At 41.5% G+C, this 16,833-nt stretch overlaps 2 protein-coding genes and 1 long non-coding RNA gene across 24 annotated transcripts in view; 2 read left to right on the top strand and 1 right to left on the bottom strand.

The window, feature by feature from the left end:
• The first annotated feature begins 344 nt into the window (after positions 1–344).
• arl5a (ADP-ribosylation factor-like 5A) lies at positions 345–8,554 on the top strand. Its single transcript, XM_010729909.3, has 6 exons — positions 345–742; positions 5,352–5,412; positions 5,531–5,678; positions 6,054–6,137; positions 7,072–7,223; positions 7,374–8,554. Exons 1-6 carry the CDS (start codon positions 697–699, stop codon positions 7,420–7,422), a joined length of 540 nt encoding a protein of 179 aa, XP_010728211.1. The 5' UTR covers positions 345–696; the 3' UTR covers positions 7,423–8,554.
• LOC113744936 (uncharacterized) lies at positions 1,596–5,345 on the bottom strand. Its single transcript, XR_003461904.1, has 2 exons — positions 1,859–5,345; positions 1,596–1,765 (listed from the first exon to the last, which is right to left on the bottom strand). It is a non-coding gene; the product is annotated as an uncharacterized LOC113744936 (long non-coding RNA).
• Positions 8,555–11,344: 2,790 nt separating the features above from the next.
• Positions 11,345–16,833, top strand: part of neb (nebulin) — a 59,351-nt gene continuing 53,862 nt past the window's right edge. For 20 of the 22 annotated variants that reach the window (XM_027276135.1, XM_027276138.1, XM_027276133.1 and 17 more), the window contains exons 1-4: positions 11,345–11,443; positions 12,181–12,277; positions 12,620–12,703; positions 15,972–16,016. In XM_027276135.1, coding sequence (XP_027131936.1) covers positions 12,641–12,703; positions 15,972–16,016 — 108 coding nt within the window. In that variant the 5' untranslated portion in view covers positions 11,345–11,443; positions 12,181–12,277; positions 12,620–12,640. The remainder of the gene's footprint in view (positions 11,444–12,180; positions 12,278–12,619; positions 12,704–15,971; positions 16,017–16,833) is intronic. The other 2 variants (XM_027276153.1, XM_027276134.1) reach the window with 2 other exon arrangements.

Consider the following 16,833-nt stretch of genomic DNA (forward strand, 5'->3'; position numbering starts at 1 on the left):
TATCTTTAATTTTTTTAATTTAATTGAACAGAATTGCCGCAGATATATAAGAACACATACAAAAATATTCTGTGCCTTATGTAGCCAATAACAAGTTTATGTGAAAATCATCACCATATTACATTTATTAAGTGATTTATTTTTTACATTTTTCAGTAAAACGTGTCCAAATCAGCATTAAACTTGGACATTCTCTCCATGTGAATATCTTTTAATAGCTTTTTTCTGCAATATCTACACAGGCTTTATAAAAAGATATAGTATTCTTACTCTACTGTGTATAGTTTCAAAGGTTAATGTGTGTATCATTTTGTATTTTTTATCATTTCGCCCCATAACCAACAGGACCGCGGCAGTGCGCATGCGCAGGAGATGACAGCTAACTAGCGCAGCGCACTTCACAGCGGCCAGCTGACACCGAGCACTCCGCCACAGAGGTTTCCGTTTTGCTTTTGTTTTCGGTAACGAGTCAAACGTGACGACTCAACGTTCACGTCCCATGTTCGAGACACATTCAAGAATAATTGACCAGAGTATGGCGGCCGTGCCTCAGAGCTCTGACAGCTGCTCGTCTGTGTAGTCGGCTAGCTAGCTGGCTGGCTAGGTGAAGTTGATAGCGCTGAATAGCATCAACGCTAGCTGGCTGAGTTACGGCGGATTGGTACAAGCTGGCACCGGGACACCTCACCGTCAACCATGGGGATACTGTTCACGAAGCTATGGAGGCTTTTTAATCACCAAGGTAAGAGCGGAACCGTGATGTTTTTTTAGCGTGCAAGTGTCGGAGACACGGCGGCTGAGCGGACTCGGGGTCAGTGAAGGCCCGCTGTGTGGAGCCGCACATGACACGGGTCTTATTCTGCTCATAGTCGTTATGTGTGTGCACGGTGTAACCACGGTGCTGCTGCGTCTTTGAACCGGGACAGACTCGTTTCCTGCCGCTCACCGTCTCCGCCTTCACTCGCTGTTTGATTATTTATGCTCTCCGCGGTGGAAAGAAGGTGAGCTGAAACCGAGTCCTGCTGATGTTGAATCAGTAAACAGATCGGATCATTGCGAAACCCTCACTCATGTAACATGAGTCCTGATGGACGGTGTGGTCCAGCGTTCAAGCCCCGGTTCATCCCGGTGTTATGACTGGAGGTGGCCAGCACACGGTGAAGGGAGCCACATCAGCACAAGAGTTCAGGCCAATGAGGATCAATGAATGACTTTGTACTGCTGTTATAACCTGCTCACCCTATCAGAGCACTGAAGGAGCGCACAGCATCCACGTGACCCGGCCTCTCTTAACATGATTAACCACAATTATGAGTTTAAACTGAGTGTCTCACTGTGGGCTGTCAGACAGAGAAGACATATGAGCTGTTAACAGACCTAACATTTAATAAGAAGTCAATCCACAAACATTTTCTGATAGTCTAAACAAGTCGCTGATTTATTAAAAAGTAATCAAAAATGAAAAAACAAAGCAAAACTGAACTAAACATTGTCCTTTAAACATGCAACATCTGCTCTCTCACTTAAACATTGGCCGGAACTGAAATAAAAAAAAGATTTCCTGTGCCGTCTTTGTCCGTCCCTGTCACCAAGCAGCACCTTTCTGCCTTCGATCATCTCTGAGCTCTGCCTCCATTCGGCTTCCATCCGTCATGTCACTGTAGGCTGTAAGGCTTTCATTGTGACCCCTGGATTGAGCCCCAGCTGCACGTCCAAGTCTCAACAAGTGTGATCCCGGCTGGCCCCGGCCAATGGATTCAAACCACTGGAACAACAGGAGGACATGCCATTACAAACTTTGTCCAGAGCAGCATGTCTCAAAGCTTTTCCACCATGCACCACTTTAGAATATGTTCACCTGTCCAAGTACCACAAGTATAACAGACGTGGAAATACAAGACGGGTCACACAGGAGGAAGGTTTGTTCTTATTAGGAAGATGTTTTATTGCTGACTGAATGGAGTCAATTCAAGAACCAGAGCTGCTGGTTTCAGCTCCACCTTCATCTCCCTGTCACCTTTCAGCTCATCACTAATCCTGGATGTGTGTGCGCTACAAGCTACTGCATGAACGTGACGTCACCATGGAGACATATTTTCCTTCATGTTCTTGTAGTATTATATTAGTAGTAGTAGTATTACATGTTTCTAAATCAATTTATTTAATTAAAAAATGACTTGCTTACTACTTACTACTTAATTACCCCACCCTACCCCACCCAGCAGGTGACAGGTGGAGAGGATGTAGACAAACACATCAGTCACATCACAGTTCTAAAACACAGGTGTGACTGTTTGAGACTAAGTAAGGCTCGCTTCCTTAACTAGTGTCATTGGTCACACCTGTGTTAACTGTTGCATGACAAAATGGCTGCTGTGAAAAAAACTTTTTTAACTCAAAATGTAGAAAAGGACGAAAACATAAAGATGGTCTAGACTAAACAAAGATTTCAGAAGCCAGATGCTGTTACAGCATCTGAAATTTTTGTTTAGTCTAGACCATCTTTAGATTTCGTCCTTTTGGTCAGACACAACAAGACATTTGGAGATGTCTCTCTAAGATCTGGTCATTTCACACTATTTTCAGACACGTTACCAAACCAACCTAAACCAAAGAATTAAGAGAGACAGAATACATATTAAAAAAAAGAAAAGAAGCGTTAGAGGAAACCTGAGCAGCCCACACGTTTGTTAGAATCAAAATGTAAATAACACACTTGAGGTATTTTCTTTAGGTTCAGCATGATAGGGTTCATAGGTAAGGCCTGCCTGCAGCTGCTTTAACTAAGGTTTGAGTTTTCTTGTAACGGCCTTCATCCGACTGTACGTGGTACTACGTGTACATGAAGCAGAGCGTAGCATTGGGCACGGTGCACGCTGGTTGTGGTCCTTGTAATCGTGTGGTAGTTACATGATATACTGGAGTTAGTGAGGAAGTCAATTAGTCAGCCACATTGAGGCAAATCTTCTCAATCATTTTATTGTCTTACATTTATCTTCACACTCTCAGTCTGTTAAAGAGTGAACTGCTGCAGACCTAATTCATGTCACTGTGGAATGATCAGCATGCTCTCGAGTGCAGTACAAGAATTCAAAACTTGGATACAATCTCTTTTTTTTTTTTTTTTAAAGAATAAACAAAGTACACACAGAGAAGTGCAGTGTTTCCCAGAATGACACTTTCAATCATATATTTCCATATTTCAACAAGGTTATTTCTTATGCCACCAACTTTTGTTTTTACTCACAAACTACTTTCAGCTGTTCATCTTGCTTTCATTTCTCTTTCACACAAACACACACACACACACACACCTACACACACACAGACACCTCTGTCTCTTACTGTACACAGCAGCTGGCCCGTCTCTCTGTTCCTCTCTCTGTATTAAACAGCAGTTTGTTTTTTGGGGGGAGGTTACACAAAGAAACAAAAAAAACAAACTTTACGTTGTGGTTTGGTTTTTACAGCAGCGGGCGAGCCGATTGTTGTTAATGCCGTAGCCGATTCAACCAACCAGGTGTGTCTTTGCTATTAAATAAAATAAACGTTGTGTTTGTACCGGATAACATCTCTGTATGTTTATCTCTGCAGCAGAGCGGTGTGTGGTTGTCAGTAGATCAAAGTACAGTTTGATAGTTCATGGATAGTGGATAGCATCGCTGTGATTGTAGATCCTTTATTTTACTTTAGGTGCCCTGGAATGTAGTTTCGCTTTGAATAGGTGTCTGTACTTTTCCCAACCCTCCAACACATTGGCTCAGGGCACAGGAGTGTGCAAAGCTTAAGAACCATGTAGTGACACCTGTGGTCATGTGTTTGGTTAAAACCAGCAATTAGATATCAGATGATTCACAGCAGTTCTGTATGTTTCCAGCTTCTCTGGTGTAGCTGCATGAACTGGTTGGCAGCAGACAGCGACGTCCGTGGCTGTGAAGTGACGTTAATGCAGACAAACTGCAGTTCCTCAAATGTCCACTTGAGGCTGGCCACAGAACGAGTCAGTCTCCAGGACTACACGCTGGACTACAAACGTGGTGGTGGCCAGAGGTGCAGATTTTAAGTTCAGAATGGCTTTTTAGGAACCAACACACATACACCATCCTTTCCTGTTAGTGGTTGCAATTGCAAAGAATTACGCCAGGCTGAGCAAAGAGTAGAACAATTAACAGAACCCCAGCACCTTTTTATAGTTAGAAGAAAAAGTTTGCCTGGGTGTAAAAACAAGGTTACCTACTTCCAAAAAGCTACTTGAGATCCCTTTACCTGTCTGGTCTTCATAACAATACAGCATACACTAGGAGAATACCTGAGAACCTCTGCCATGTAAGCTCTTAGCAGTGGGCCTCTGTTTGTTAAGAGATGCAGGGCTTTTTGATGGACCTGAAGTTAACTCTGCTAAGCCCTACTTTAAAACGTGCATAGAAACAGTGAAGGTAGAATGAGGACGCCATCTCTTTCTGTCACATACCTATGTACTGAAATCCTACCCATTTCAGCCATAACTAGTAAACACTGTCTTCTGTGTTGGCACAGGCAGAGGATGTTTTATCCTTCCCAAGTACGATACCTGAACTCTGTATAATGTCCAACACTGGGTGTAACCGTTTGAACCGGTGTATGACCCTAAATACCCTAACCCTAACCTCTATGATGACTGTCATGAAAGGATCAAGGCTCTGTTTTGGCACTAATAAATGACATGATATCCGATCAGTGCAGACAAGCGTACTCGCTGATACCTGATCACACACATTTATGATACTGGTGTCAGGCATTGTGACGTGAAGCTGGGTATTATGTCATGGAGGGTTTCTATAAAACGAACCAGCACCTTTTATTCTTCATGCCTTTACCTTCATCCTGTCTTTGTACTTACTACAGGACACCTTACTGTTGTCTTGTCACTTTGGTGTATCAGCAGCCAGATGGCAGTTTATCCTGGTTGTCGCACGTTGTTGTCTTTTTCACAGGTAGAGCTCTGTGTTTGTGTAAGAGAGTTGTCTCCATAGCTGCTGCTGCCGAGTTCAGCCTCATTGTACAAGCTCGCCTAAGACCACCCACTAACTCGTCTGTAGCTGTGAAAGTATACTGTTCACATCACCACAATGTCTCTGTTATGCTAGACACGAGCGCGAAGCTACAAATTTTGGCACAGGAGGATAATGCCGGACACAAAAAAGGGCTGTTGTTTGACTCGCTCAATGCGCTTCCACATCAAAAGACATCTTTTGAACAGATTGCTTGGCTGAGTTTACAAGAGTCGTACATCAGACAGTCACCGGCACTTAGCCCACATATTGATGTCACTGTTCGCTCTGTGAATTCTTTCTGTCTTTATTGCCTTTCAGAGCACAAAGTTATTATTGTGGGCCTGGACAATGCTGGCAAGACCACAATTCTTTACCAGTTGTAAGTATCCAAACATAAGCTTCTTTGTATGTAGCCACAGTTGTATCCATCCAGATAATGTGTAATAAGTTGATAAGGTGAGGGTCACCCACAATCTAATGTCTTTTCACTGTTCTAGTTCAATGAACGAGGTGGTGCACACCTCACCTACGATTGGGAGCAACGTGGAGGAGATAGTGGTTAACAACACCCATTTCCTGATGTGGGACATTGGGGGCCAGGAGTCCCTTAGGTCATCGTGGAATACATACTACACTAACACAGAGGTAATGGCAGGCTATGTTGGCTGACCACTAATCAAAAAGAGCTGATGTGCTTCCTTCAGCATCCAAATAAAACAGGTAGAACTGTTTGAACTAGAGCTGCAGCGACACATCTACCAGGCCAATACACTGGCTATTATTAGCGAGTATTAGAGTCAACACGGGTGTTACGATTGATACTAATTAATGAATGGAACGGAGCCTTAATTAGTATCATTGATAACACCTGTCATGTCTTTCTCACAGTCATTTTATAAACACTTGAATGAACTTCCCATCGTAATGCAGTGCAGTGTGACTGTGGCACCATTGTACGGTGCTGTGGCTGCAGTATTCTTTTATTAATGCTCTTTATTTCTCTCTGCATGTTTCGAGCAGTTTGTCATCGTGGTGGTCGACAGCACAGACAGAGAGCGGATCTCAGTGACCAAAGAGGAACTCTACAGAATGCTAGCACACGAAGTGAGTATCACCAGAAATGATATTCATACACACTGACTGCCCACTTCATTAGGTCCACCTGTACAATCCAACGTGATCCAGAACAACAACTGTGACAGTTCTACTTTGATCAAGCTTATACTTCAGTTATTTTCAGGTGTTTCTAATGTTATGGTCCTCTCATGAATGTCAGTGGGGTGGCCACAATATTAGAACCACCTGTCATTATAATGCAGTCCAGACCACGACTGCAAACCACAGCCTCACATAGTTAAATACTAATAATAATACTTCTAACAGTGTCAACAAATGCTGAAAAATGACACACAAGTCAAAACCAGCAGCGTCTTTTGTTATGTCAGTATATATTTTATTAGGGCATCAGATATTATTTCAAAACAGTATGCAGAGCACTGTCAGTTTGCACCAAAACGGACACAAATGCTAATGCTAATGCTAAAAACAATGCAGCCTCACATGACCAGCAGTGTTTAAGATAAACAAAACACAGCCTGTCCAGCACGTTCCAAACACATCCCTCAAGTCCACCTGAGGTTTTTATGTTTTCTGATCCATTTTTAATGTGTTCAAATGTAGGAGTAAAACTCAACTCTTTTATTTACACAGCATTTTAAACACATACAGAAGTCAATATACGATATGAGGTCATGCTGGTGTCACTGCAGTCTGATGCAGGAAGTGAGAGGAGTTGTTCATGATGGATGTCAGCTTTGCTAACATCCACTGTGGAGTCTAGAGGTCAGTCCAGGACAGAGCTGGACCTCTTCACCAGTTTGAGTCTTTTTCTGTCTCATCGACTGCATAGAATATTGCAGATGTCACCACAGTGTCATAGAAAGTTTTAAACAGAGTCCTGCACACTCTGGACCTCAGTCTCTCCTCAGCAAGTGGAGACGACAGTGTCCTCATTTGACGTCTTCTTTCTGCCCTGCAGGATTTAAGAAAAGCAGGGCTGTTGATCTTTGCCAACAAGCAGGATGTGAAAGGTTGCATGTCTGTGGCCGAGATCTCCCAGAGTCTCCAGCTTACCTCTGTCAAAGACCACCAGTGGCACATCCAGGCCTGCTGCGCCCTCACTGGGGAGGGGTGAGAACTGCATTTACTCCTTAGCCTTGTTATATTTGACTGTAAACACAAATCTGACTTGTGTAGTAAAATAGTTCTGCAGTGTACAAACTGAGTTGTTTATCTTAATGCCAGTCTCTCTGCATCTCTGTCTCTTTCTCTTGCCTCCAGGTTGTGCCAGGGTCTTGAGTGGATGATGTCCCGGCTGCGCGTGAGATGATGACCTTTGACTTTGATCACGAGTGCGCCCTTGCTCTTTGTTTTTTCTGCCTCCAAACACGAGCTTGAAATGAGGAAGAGGGCGAGGTCGCTTGATGGATGGCCTCTCTCTCCTCTTTCCTGTGATGCTGACGTGGGCAGGCTGCTGCCAGGACATTATATTATCTCCTGTGATAATTTATTTTACAAAAGACGTTTGAACTCTGAACAAAAGAAAACAACATCAATAAACATGACCTTTTCAGAAGGACATTGGACAACAAAAGAGACACAAATTATTTAAACAGAAATTTCTGCACGGTTTTCCTTTCAGCAAGAGGTCAGCAAAGTGTCTGACTTGGAACAGTACATGGACTTATTCTTCAGCTGTGTGTGAGTCTAGCCCATGGTGGCCTTGCAGTATTGCCGGACTGGCTGTGGCGGTTTTTATTGCCCCCTGTGTGTACAGTCCAGTATTTTCTTTTAACGTGGTGCCTGCTGCAGAATGTTTAAGCAATGACGATTGATGGTGACTGAAACATGCAGAAAGAAGGGGGAAATCACAACATGCCCTCCTACTTTCAGTCTCCGTGAATAATCAGTGAAATAAAGTGTTTTTATCTGTTTCAGGTGAATTGCAGTGTGTCATGAATGAGTGTTTCTTTCAGGTGACTCTTCTTCTTTTTCTCAGGAACTATACTGAGTTTCTGTTTGTACCTTCAGTTCTTCTTTTTTTAGTCCTTTCGGGGGCATAAAATGTCACATGAGCTCATGGTCCCTGATGCCTTTCAGGGAGCATGATGAACAGCCACAGGAGTAGAGAAGAAAGAGCCAGAGAGTAAGACAGCAAAGGGATTCAGGGAGAGAAGGAGAAGAAACCAGGTCGAATATGTGAGCAGTGTAGCGGCTAAGAGAAGAAAACAGCAGAATAGTCAGTCAAATTAATTCAAATACTACAAACCAAAGCCAAACTCATTTATGGTGCCTCCACTGCTTCACTTATTTGATAGACTTGACGACTCCTCGTAATGTTGCTATGAGGAAGAGAACAACCTGCCATTCCTTAAATTTATTGTATTTATCACATGCTAAGGTCATGATCGTTTTTTCAACATATGTAACTAACCTAGTCCTGCATATGATGCATTTTAATATTGTTAAACTACCTTATTTTTTTAAATAGCATGGGTCTTTAAATGCATTTTAAACTTAAGCAGCCACTTTCACTTGAGTCAAATCGGTGTGTAATATTACAAATAGGGCCACCAAAATTATATATAACATTTTAGCTCATACTGTAGTTTTGGTTTTACAGCACATTGGCTCCATGCTTTGAAGGAAGATTTTGCTTTAAAGGGGGCCAGAGGTGGAGATGTAAAGTAATGGACACCAACACTATTTTTATATTTTAGTACAATCCTAGTGTGTTAAGACTATGCCCAGGACAACTGAGGAAATACCATCTGCTAGTAAGAAGAAAAAGACCATGAGATGCTTTTGAAAACATCAGAAAACATCCACTAAGCCCATGTGCAAGTATTTTGTCAAATTTTGGTTATTTCTTTTATTTCCATCTGTTAAAAATTCATTGATGTACGTTTTTGAACAGATGTATCTAGATTGTGTTATTGTTTTGTTGCTACCAATTCACAGTGCAGGACAAGTGACCTGTGTGTCCTCGGTTTATTTTGAGTAATGTGTCAGCGATGGTGTCAGACACTATAATCACCAAAGATGTGACTGCAGAGTTTGAGTACTTCGATTTACAGAATGTTTGCACGTGTCTAATTTATGTTGAGGACACTGAAGCTACATGCAGTCATAGAGATTATCGAGCATATCTGTCAACCTCCCAAAGTGGTGGAAAAAAACATCTTATGACTAAACAATCAGTCCAGCTCCTGCTTACCAACGTTAACAAGACATCACTTGCTTCTAATAGAGCCAGAAAGGTCAGTGCAGATGTTTGTGTTCGTCTGGAAATCTGCCTAAATGTAACAACAACCGACCCTGTTACTGCAAATCATTCTGTGGCTGATGAATTGGTTTCATTTTAGGCCTCTTACCTCACTAGAATTCATTGTTTTTTTCCGAGGTGTTGGTTGGTGGGCTCACATTGACAGTTGGCAGTGTTTGTGTTGTCGTTGTCTATCCTGCAGCTGTTGTGTTCTGCTCTCACTGGTCATCAGTCATTTTTTCCAGTGACTAAGCATCATGTAGCCGTCCTCCCTGGGTGTCCTTGGCATTGGGAAGTATTTCTTTGGACTGCTCGGATCATTAAAAGTCTATGATACCCTGTGTGAACTTTAAATGTAACACACTGATTCATGCCAAAGCCTAAAAAAATCCTTTCCACCTATCATAAACTCAACAAAACCTTTTTTGTCAGGGGAAATAGTTTTTGGGTCTATATACTTGGGTCTATATAGGATGCTAATAGAGGCAAATCCAGCTTCTTTTGTGGTAAACTAATAACTTGAACAGCTCTTTTCAGAAACAGTCTCTTAGCTTCGGCAGAGAAGTGTTTCTGGAAGACGATTTTGCCACAAAGAACTATCCCCTGTTATATTTGGGTTTAATTTCTAAAACCAACAAGTCATAATTTTAACCTAAACCTCAACGTCAGACACTGAGGGTCTGTCTTGATAAAGGATGGTGCAGTGTGAACACCAGTGCACTTATCTACTTGAGTTTTGCAGATTAGATGAAATCTAAAGTGTAGTGATGTTGCTAATGAGGACCAAAGCAGCAGTCAGTCAGTGCATCACGAGAGACACAAGAGAGAGACACTCAGCTGCCGCTGTCCGTCTCGGCCCCGGGTAGCACCCTGCTCCTGGCATGAGCGTGAGAGCAAAGATATTACATGCCAGAGAGATAGAGGCACATCATTTGAAGAGAGGAAATGTACGCGTGGGACATTTTTCATTCTTTGTCTTCTTTCAAGTCATGTGTCTCCGTATGTTTGTCCTTTTATTCATACATCGCTGCAAAATGAAATCATAGCTGCCAGTGGGCCTTGACGCTGATGTATGTTATCTAGAAATAGTTCTTGATGTATTTTTAAATCTCAGACACTTTTTATGCACTCTGATGGGATGGTGTGCAGGAGTCTGCTCTACCACTCCAAACTGATCAAATTAGATTTTTTTTATATCAACCCCCCTGTGATGTGAGAGTGGCGGTTTTGTTAACATACAAAGGAACATGGCTGAATTTAACTGTCAATACTGCTGTGAAGCTTAAAACTTTACTAACGTCTGCACAGTACGACAGTATGTGTCTCCTCAGTGGTCTAAAATGTATCATGTCAGATGTCTTTAAGCTGTCTTTAAGAAGGCTTTAAGATGTCAAGATGTGCCCAGGGTGACTCATTTTTTGATTACAGGCTTTGTCTGTAATCCAAAAGGGGAACTGGTGATTTACCAGACTTTGTTTTTCTCAGGTACTGTCACATTTGGCATACCAGTAGCTATTAAATTTTGGCTCATATTTATGGGGGAATGTACTTCCTTCTTATTTTCTGTCTCACGGGTCATCTGTTTGTAGTTGACCTGATTCTGGACAGGACCCAGCCAGCTCAGGGTCAGCTAACAGATGACCTCAACAGATCTGGCACTCGCTGCCCTCCCAGCCGGGCCCTCATCTCTAGCCTTCTCTTCACAGGCTCTCACACATGACTCCCAAATCTTTTACAAGAAAATGTTGTCAACATAACAATCAACACACACCCATTTACACAGAATTGTTGTAGTTGGGGTTTACTCTTGTTTTCTTGAGACCCCCCTACACCACCTCGCGCCCCCCACTGCCTACCTCATAACTGTACCGCTGATGCATTCGCCTCAACAGGTGCTCTTTTCTGTAAGGATCACTTAGGTATATTTAGATTTTGAAACCTGAGAGTGCTCGCCTGTGATTGGCTGCGTTGGCCACATGATAACCTGGGTAGAAACCGCAGCTGTGTGCTGTAGCCCAGCGTTTCTCTGGAGGGAAGCTGGGGAGGCTTTGGCGGCTTGGGAGACCTTTAAACTTTAATTTAACTGGTAAGCAATGAAAGGGGATAAATAGCACAAATATCCACATTATCTACACCGTGCATGGCTTTCCATCTGCTCTGACCTCCATCATTTACATCCTTGGCTGCCATTTGGATCCTGGAAGACAGCCGATTGATTGAGGAATAAGGAGTGTGAAGTTTGCTGCACTTTGAAGGAGTAACCAAACAATCCAAGACCGCAAGACTCAAGCAAGTTCAGACCAGGCCTACCCTTTGGATGTATCCGAATTTTCAGCAGCAGCCTTGCCATCTTGTCTTCTTTCCAAAATCTCAGCACCTGTCCGGCTATTTTGTCTTTGTACCTCAGCTGTTCCACCAATTCCTCTTGTTTTACAGAGAAAACTAAGTTTTCATTTAAAGAGAGGGTAATCAAGCGCTAAAAAAAGGTAGTTAGTATGCCATCCTATATTTAACCTGCAGCCTCAGAAGGCATTGCATCTCCGTTTGCTAAACAGAGTCAACCAATCAGGCTGTGGCATTAGCTTACATGTCAAATAGCTGAAGCACTGTTGGGCAGCTGTCGCCAACCTTCAGCCAGGAGGCACAGTTCTTTGAGCTGTGTTGTGGCAAGTGAAGGAGGAGGGGCGGCCGTGACACATTCAAAGGCAGAGGCCTGTTAAAATCCACTCAGTGTCTCGCCATCCTAATCTACAATTCTCCCTGTGTATTTATTGCTTTACACTTGTTGCACAGTTTTTCACACATTTTTATCACTTTGTTTAGGATTGGGGGCAAATTCCAAAGTTGGAAGTTTGAGACCCTAGTGGATGGCAAGTGAGACTTCCTTACTGTCAGGAAATACTGCGGGAATCTTTGGCTGGTATGGCATGCTCATTGGTTAAACATCAATATGTTGGTCTTATGAATCTGTTTTGCTGTTTATTATTCCTGTAGGGTAAAATGGGTTCAACAGTGGCTGACTGGCAGTATCCTAAAATGTCCCTGGCACAGCTGTCTTTTGGTCTCTTGTCTAAGCCGCAGTATATTCTCTTTGAAATTATGATTTGGTGCTACTGATAGAACATTTCAGTTAACTCTGCCACAGTTTTATGTTGTGTGCTTCCCCATTAGATATGCTTCTCAGTTTATGAGGCCTAACCCTGTACGTTCACAGTTTGTGTTAATAATGAATACCTGAATCTGTCATCTGTGTTTTGTGTAGACCCTCTAAAACCGTCCCATAATGACGGAAACTGTGGAGGAATATGAGGAATATGAGGAATATGAGGAGGAGTTTGTGGAGGAGGTAAGTGGATGTCTTCTTTCAATTTGTTTTTGTTGTTTCCAGCCTAAATATGATTCAAACCAAGCGTGATTTGTTTCAATAGGTTGAGATTATAAGGAGGATCTGCAGGTCCAGTGGCAGGCCCTATGAATAGTTGAGTTAGTGACCCCCTCCAGTCAGCAGTTCATGGAACTGGTCATCCATGTTCACTGAGGGGATCCTGTTTCAGACAGACACCTTCTGATAGGTTTTAAGTCCTGAATTACCCTTAACGGCTAACTATAAATCAAAACAATGTCAAACTGAAGATAGAATATTTTACTGGGACATCTCTGTTGTCCTATAAAAGTACCTTTATCAGAGGTCTTGCATTATGGCAGGATTAGCATTAGGGCTAGGTTAAATAGACTCTAGTGATGTAATCATTTTATAACAGGCCATCAGCTACCTCCAACATATCTCACCTATCCATGAACACATTTTGCAATGCTGTCATTCAACCCAAAATACAATGGTATCCTTCCTGTGTAGCATAGATAGCGCAAGATTAGATTACATACAGTTTGGGTACGTGGCAGTTTTTGGAAGTCACCATCTTTTGTTTCAAGTGACTTGTTCAATTCATATAATCTTACCATATAATTTGCTGTTTGTCAACAATTTCCAGTCACATTAAACCTTGAGGATTTCAGGGTATTTTCATGCTGCGTTCTGTGTCTAAATTATTGTGTTGCTGAAGGTCTCCGTGTCAGTGTCCAATGGAAGAGTGAAAGCAGAAGGCTAACGGATTAATCCCATATTTCCTGGTGAAATAGGATTAAAGTTAGCCTTGTATTTGTTCATACTTCATAGTGCTGATATCTTATAGGGGAGTCTGAATGATTGTAACCCAGTAACACAGAGGAATCACTCTGTTATCATTTAACTCCCATATAACATACCAACTGCAACGATTTACCATCTTTACTGCAAAGATGTAAATCATTTGGGAGGCGGGGACAGACTTATACCCCCAAAACTCGATACACTCTGATTTCACCACTACTTTCATCTACACTGTGGAGAACAGTTGCATTGTTTTGAATAAATGGTAAGACGGCTTCTTATTTATTCTACAGAATGGAGAGAAACATAGAGCTGTGCACGTCATATATGAAAATAACACAAAATAAAGTTATTAAATGTTTTTTTTTTAAAATATATTATGATTAACATCTGTTATGATCATGAATATTTCCTTCTTAACATTTTAAAAAGCGACTTATCTTCTCAGGTCAGTAAGGGGTTGAGTGTAGAGTTCTCTGCCTGGCATTCAGACAAATTTAGAAGTGGACATCTACGGCACATTGGCAGAGGGATGGAGTGGAGGGAGAAGTGAAGGGAGAGAAAGTGAGGGAGAGAGAGGGGGAGAAAGAGAGAGATGGGGAGGGGGGGCAAAGGAAACAAGGCACTGTGCTGTAAATCACACTCTGATAGCCTGGAGCGTGTTAACGTCACTGTGGTAGAAATTTGCTTAGCAGAGGTGGATGCATGGAAAAACTGTCTGACTGGATGGCAGGGTGTTTAATCCATACCTATGGTTCTCTCCTGTCTGATAGATTCGGATATCGAAGCCTCTTACAAATGTAGATCAAAATGATTGAGATGTTCTTTCTCTCAGCTCTGGTCACTCCGAGATTTCTGGTAGATTTGAATGATTATCAGTGGTTAACCTCCAAAGCCACCTGTCTCTAAATGTTCAGCCTGGTGGCACTGTAAATGTTTCACTGTGATACAACCTAAGTATAGGGAAGTGTAATTCAGGCAGGCCTGTAAGTTAGACGGGCTATTCATGGAACAGTATGCTATGTGAATGCTGTCAGTTAAGGTAGTCTGAGGTGCTTAATTAATGATCTCTTTCACTTCAAGTGGCATCTGACCATGCAGAAATATTTGATTATGAGCTCAGATTTTGGGACATTCTTCACAGTAATTTCTGCCGCCACTCCAGTACAATGGAGGTGAATGGGATTCAATGGGAAAATCAAAACTCAGCAGCAACATCTCTTTCCAGAAACAGCTTGTCACTCTGGATAGTCCTTGGGGCTACTTCATCAGAAGAATATACTAGTGAAGAAAATTCCTTACTTACATGTGCACTATTCAGTGTAACACGGACATTGTTTCTAGAAATTCAAGTCACTATTACGTTTCTTGAATTCCATCTATCAATGTTGTGAGCACTGCAAACAAAATCTCATTCACCTTCACTACATTACACTTAAAGGTCCAGTGTGTAGAATTTAGAGACATCTAGTGGTGAAGTTACAGGCTGCAACCGACTGAATACCCCTCACTCTTACTCTACAACTACAGAAGCCATGAAACTTGTAAAAAAAACCGCACCCTATGTCCTATGTACAGCCAGTATTTGGTTTGTCCTTTCTGGGCTGCTGTAGAAACATAGTGGGTCAAGGTGCCGGACTCTGTGGAGGAGGACCCACTCACTGTAGATATAAAAGGCTTATTCTAAAGTAACATAACCATTCCGTTATTTTCAGGTGATTATACCCCAAATAAAACATACTTATGAATATTATATTCCATTTCTGCCCCTTAAATGTGACACACAGGACCTTGAAAGCACGAAATGAAAAAAGAGTTGTCTCAAAACTCTTACCAACCTGCATGGCTGGTTATCACTCAATGTACTAAGTGAGAAAAGTGAGTCCTTTAAACCTACGAGGGCGTGTAGAGATCATAAAGCTGTCTAAACAGATGGTGTACTGCTGTGTGCTGTAGCAACCGATGCCAGGAACAATGGTCTAAGAATTAAAAAAACAAGAATAGAAGTACTGTCATGTGAGAGCGAGGTGTGTTTATAGACTTTATAGGCCACAGAGTTAGATGAGTCAGGCTCACATAACACAGAGGATATTAATGCTTCTCTTTCCTCTGTAGAAACAGACTAAATTAGATTGCAGTCACGATTACAGTATATTCACCTCTGAGGAGTTCAGTTAGAGGAGGACAAATCAGTTATTACAGGTTAGGGCAAAGATCCCTGATGACATCCCAGCTTTTATGTAGTTGATGGACTGGTTTGAAAGAACAGCTACTGCTGTGATGCAGTGTAGAGCGATTTCTTACTTATCTTACCGACAGTGTCAGTGGTAGTAATTGATGAGCACCAGAGCTGTGGAAAAATCACCCTCAATCCAATAAAAATCACTGTGCTGTTTCTCCCATAACCTGTTCTGGCAGTTTTAAAACCCCAGAGTTTGTCCTATATTTGTAATATGTTGAGCAGATGTCAACGACGACTGTCACTGAGCAAAAGACTCAGTACTTTCAGGTAAAGCACCTCCTCCCAAGGGACAACAGTCTGTCAAACAGTACAGGATGCCTGTCTTTGTCTTGACAATGGTGCATCCCCCTCCTTGTCTGCATGCCTGTGGGGACATTCTGCTGTCTGGTTATTTTATTGAAAGCATAGCATTGTGCAGGCTTTTATGTGAAAGTAAATTATGTTTTTTTGTTGCCAATCTTGCATTTTAATGTAAGCTAAGAAGAAATGAGCTGACAAATGACACTACAGGTGAATAAAAAAATAACTACAATTATTTTTTGTATTACAAGTTTCCTGATATCTTATGCTTAATTACACAAATTAGGCATGATATTGTTTTAATTCTATTTTGATTTATTTTAGTAAATCTAATTTCCAGAATAGAAATCTGAACACTGGATAAAGCCTGGTTAACACTTCTTGTTTTAGTTAAATGTTCTGAATCAATTTTTTATCACTCCATACATCAAGAATATGAAGAAAATAAAAATAAAAATACATACATTTCTACACGTTATAGGAATAAAAATGTACTATAAATCAATCTAGGAATGATATTCAATTCATTTTTTATAGAACTAAATCATAATGTTATCTCATTTTCCATACAGAGCAGCTCTAGATCATACTCTTTATAATATTATTTACAGAGACTCAACAATTCCCACAATGATTATAGGTGATACAGTATATGTAGAAATCCCTCTGTAATGAATATAGATAGGGTAAATAAGATTTCCTATCTATAGAGATAGAGATTTTGGTGTATGTAAGTGCTACTGAAGTGAAGATATTTTTGGTCCAGAATATGAAGAAAGTGGCC

The sequence above is a fragment of the Larimichthys crocea genome, unplaced genomic scaffold, assembly GCF_000972845.2.
Source record: "Larimichthys crocea isolate SSNF unplaced genomic scaffold, L_crocea_2.0 scaffold319, whole genome shotgun sequence".
NCBI classification, from domain to species: domain Eukaryota; kingdom Metazoa; phylum Chordata; class Actinopteri; family Sciaenidae; genus Larimichthys; species Larimichthys crocea.

Coding starts and splice junctions, on each gene's coding strand:
- arl5a (XM_010729909.3), top strand. CDS start 697: ATGGGGATACTGTTCACGAAGCTATGGAGGCTTTTTAATCACCAAG. Junction 743..5,351: donor GAGGCTTTTTAATCACCAAG/GTAAGAGCGGAA, acceptor ATTGCCTTTCAG/AGCACAAAGTTATTATTGTG. Junction 5,679..6,053: donor CATACTACACTAACACAGAG/GTAATGGCAGGC, acceptor TGTTTCGAGCAG/TTTGTCATCGTGGTGGTCGA.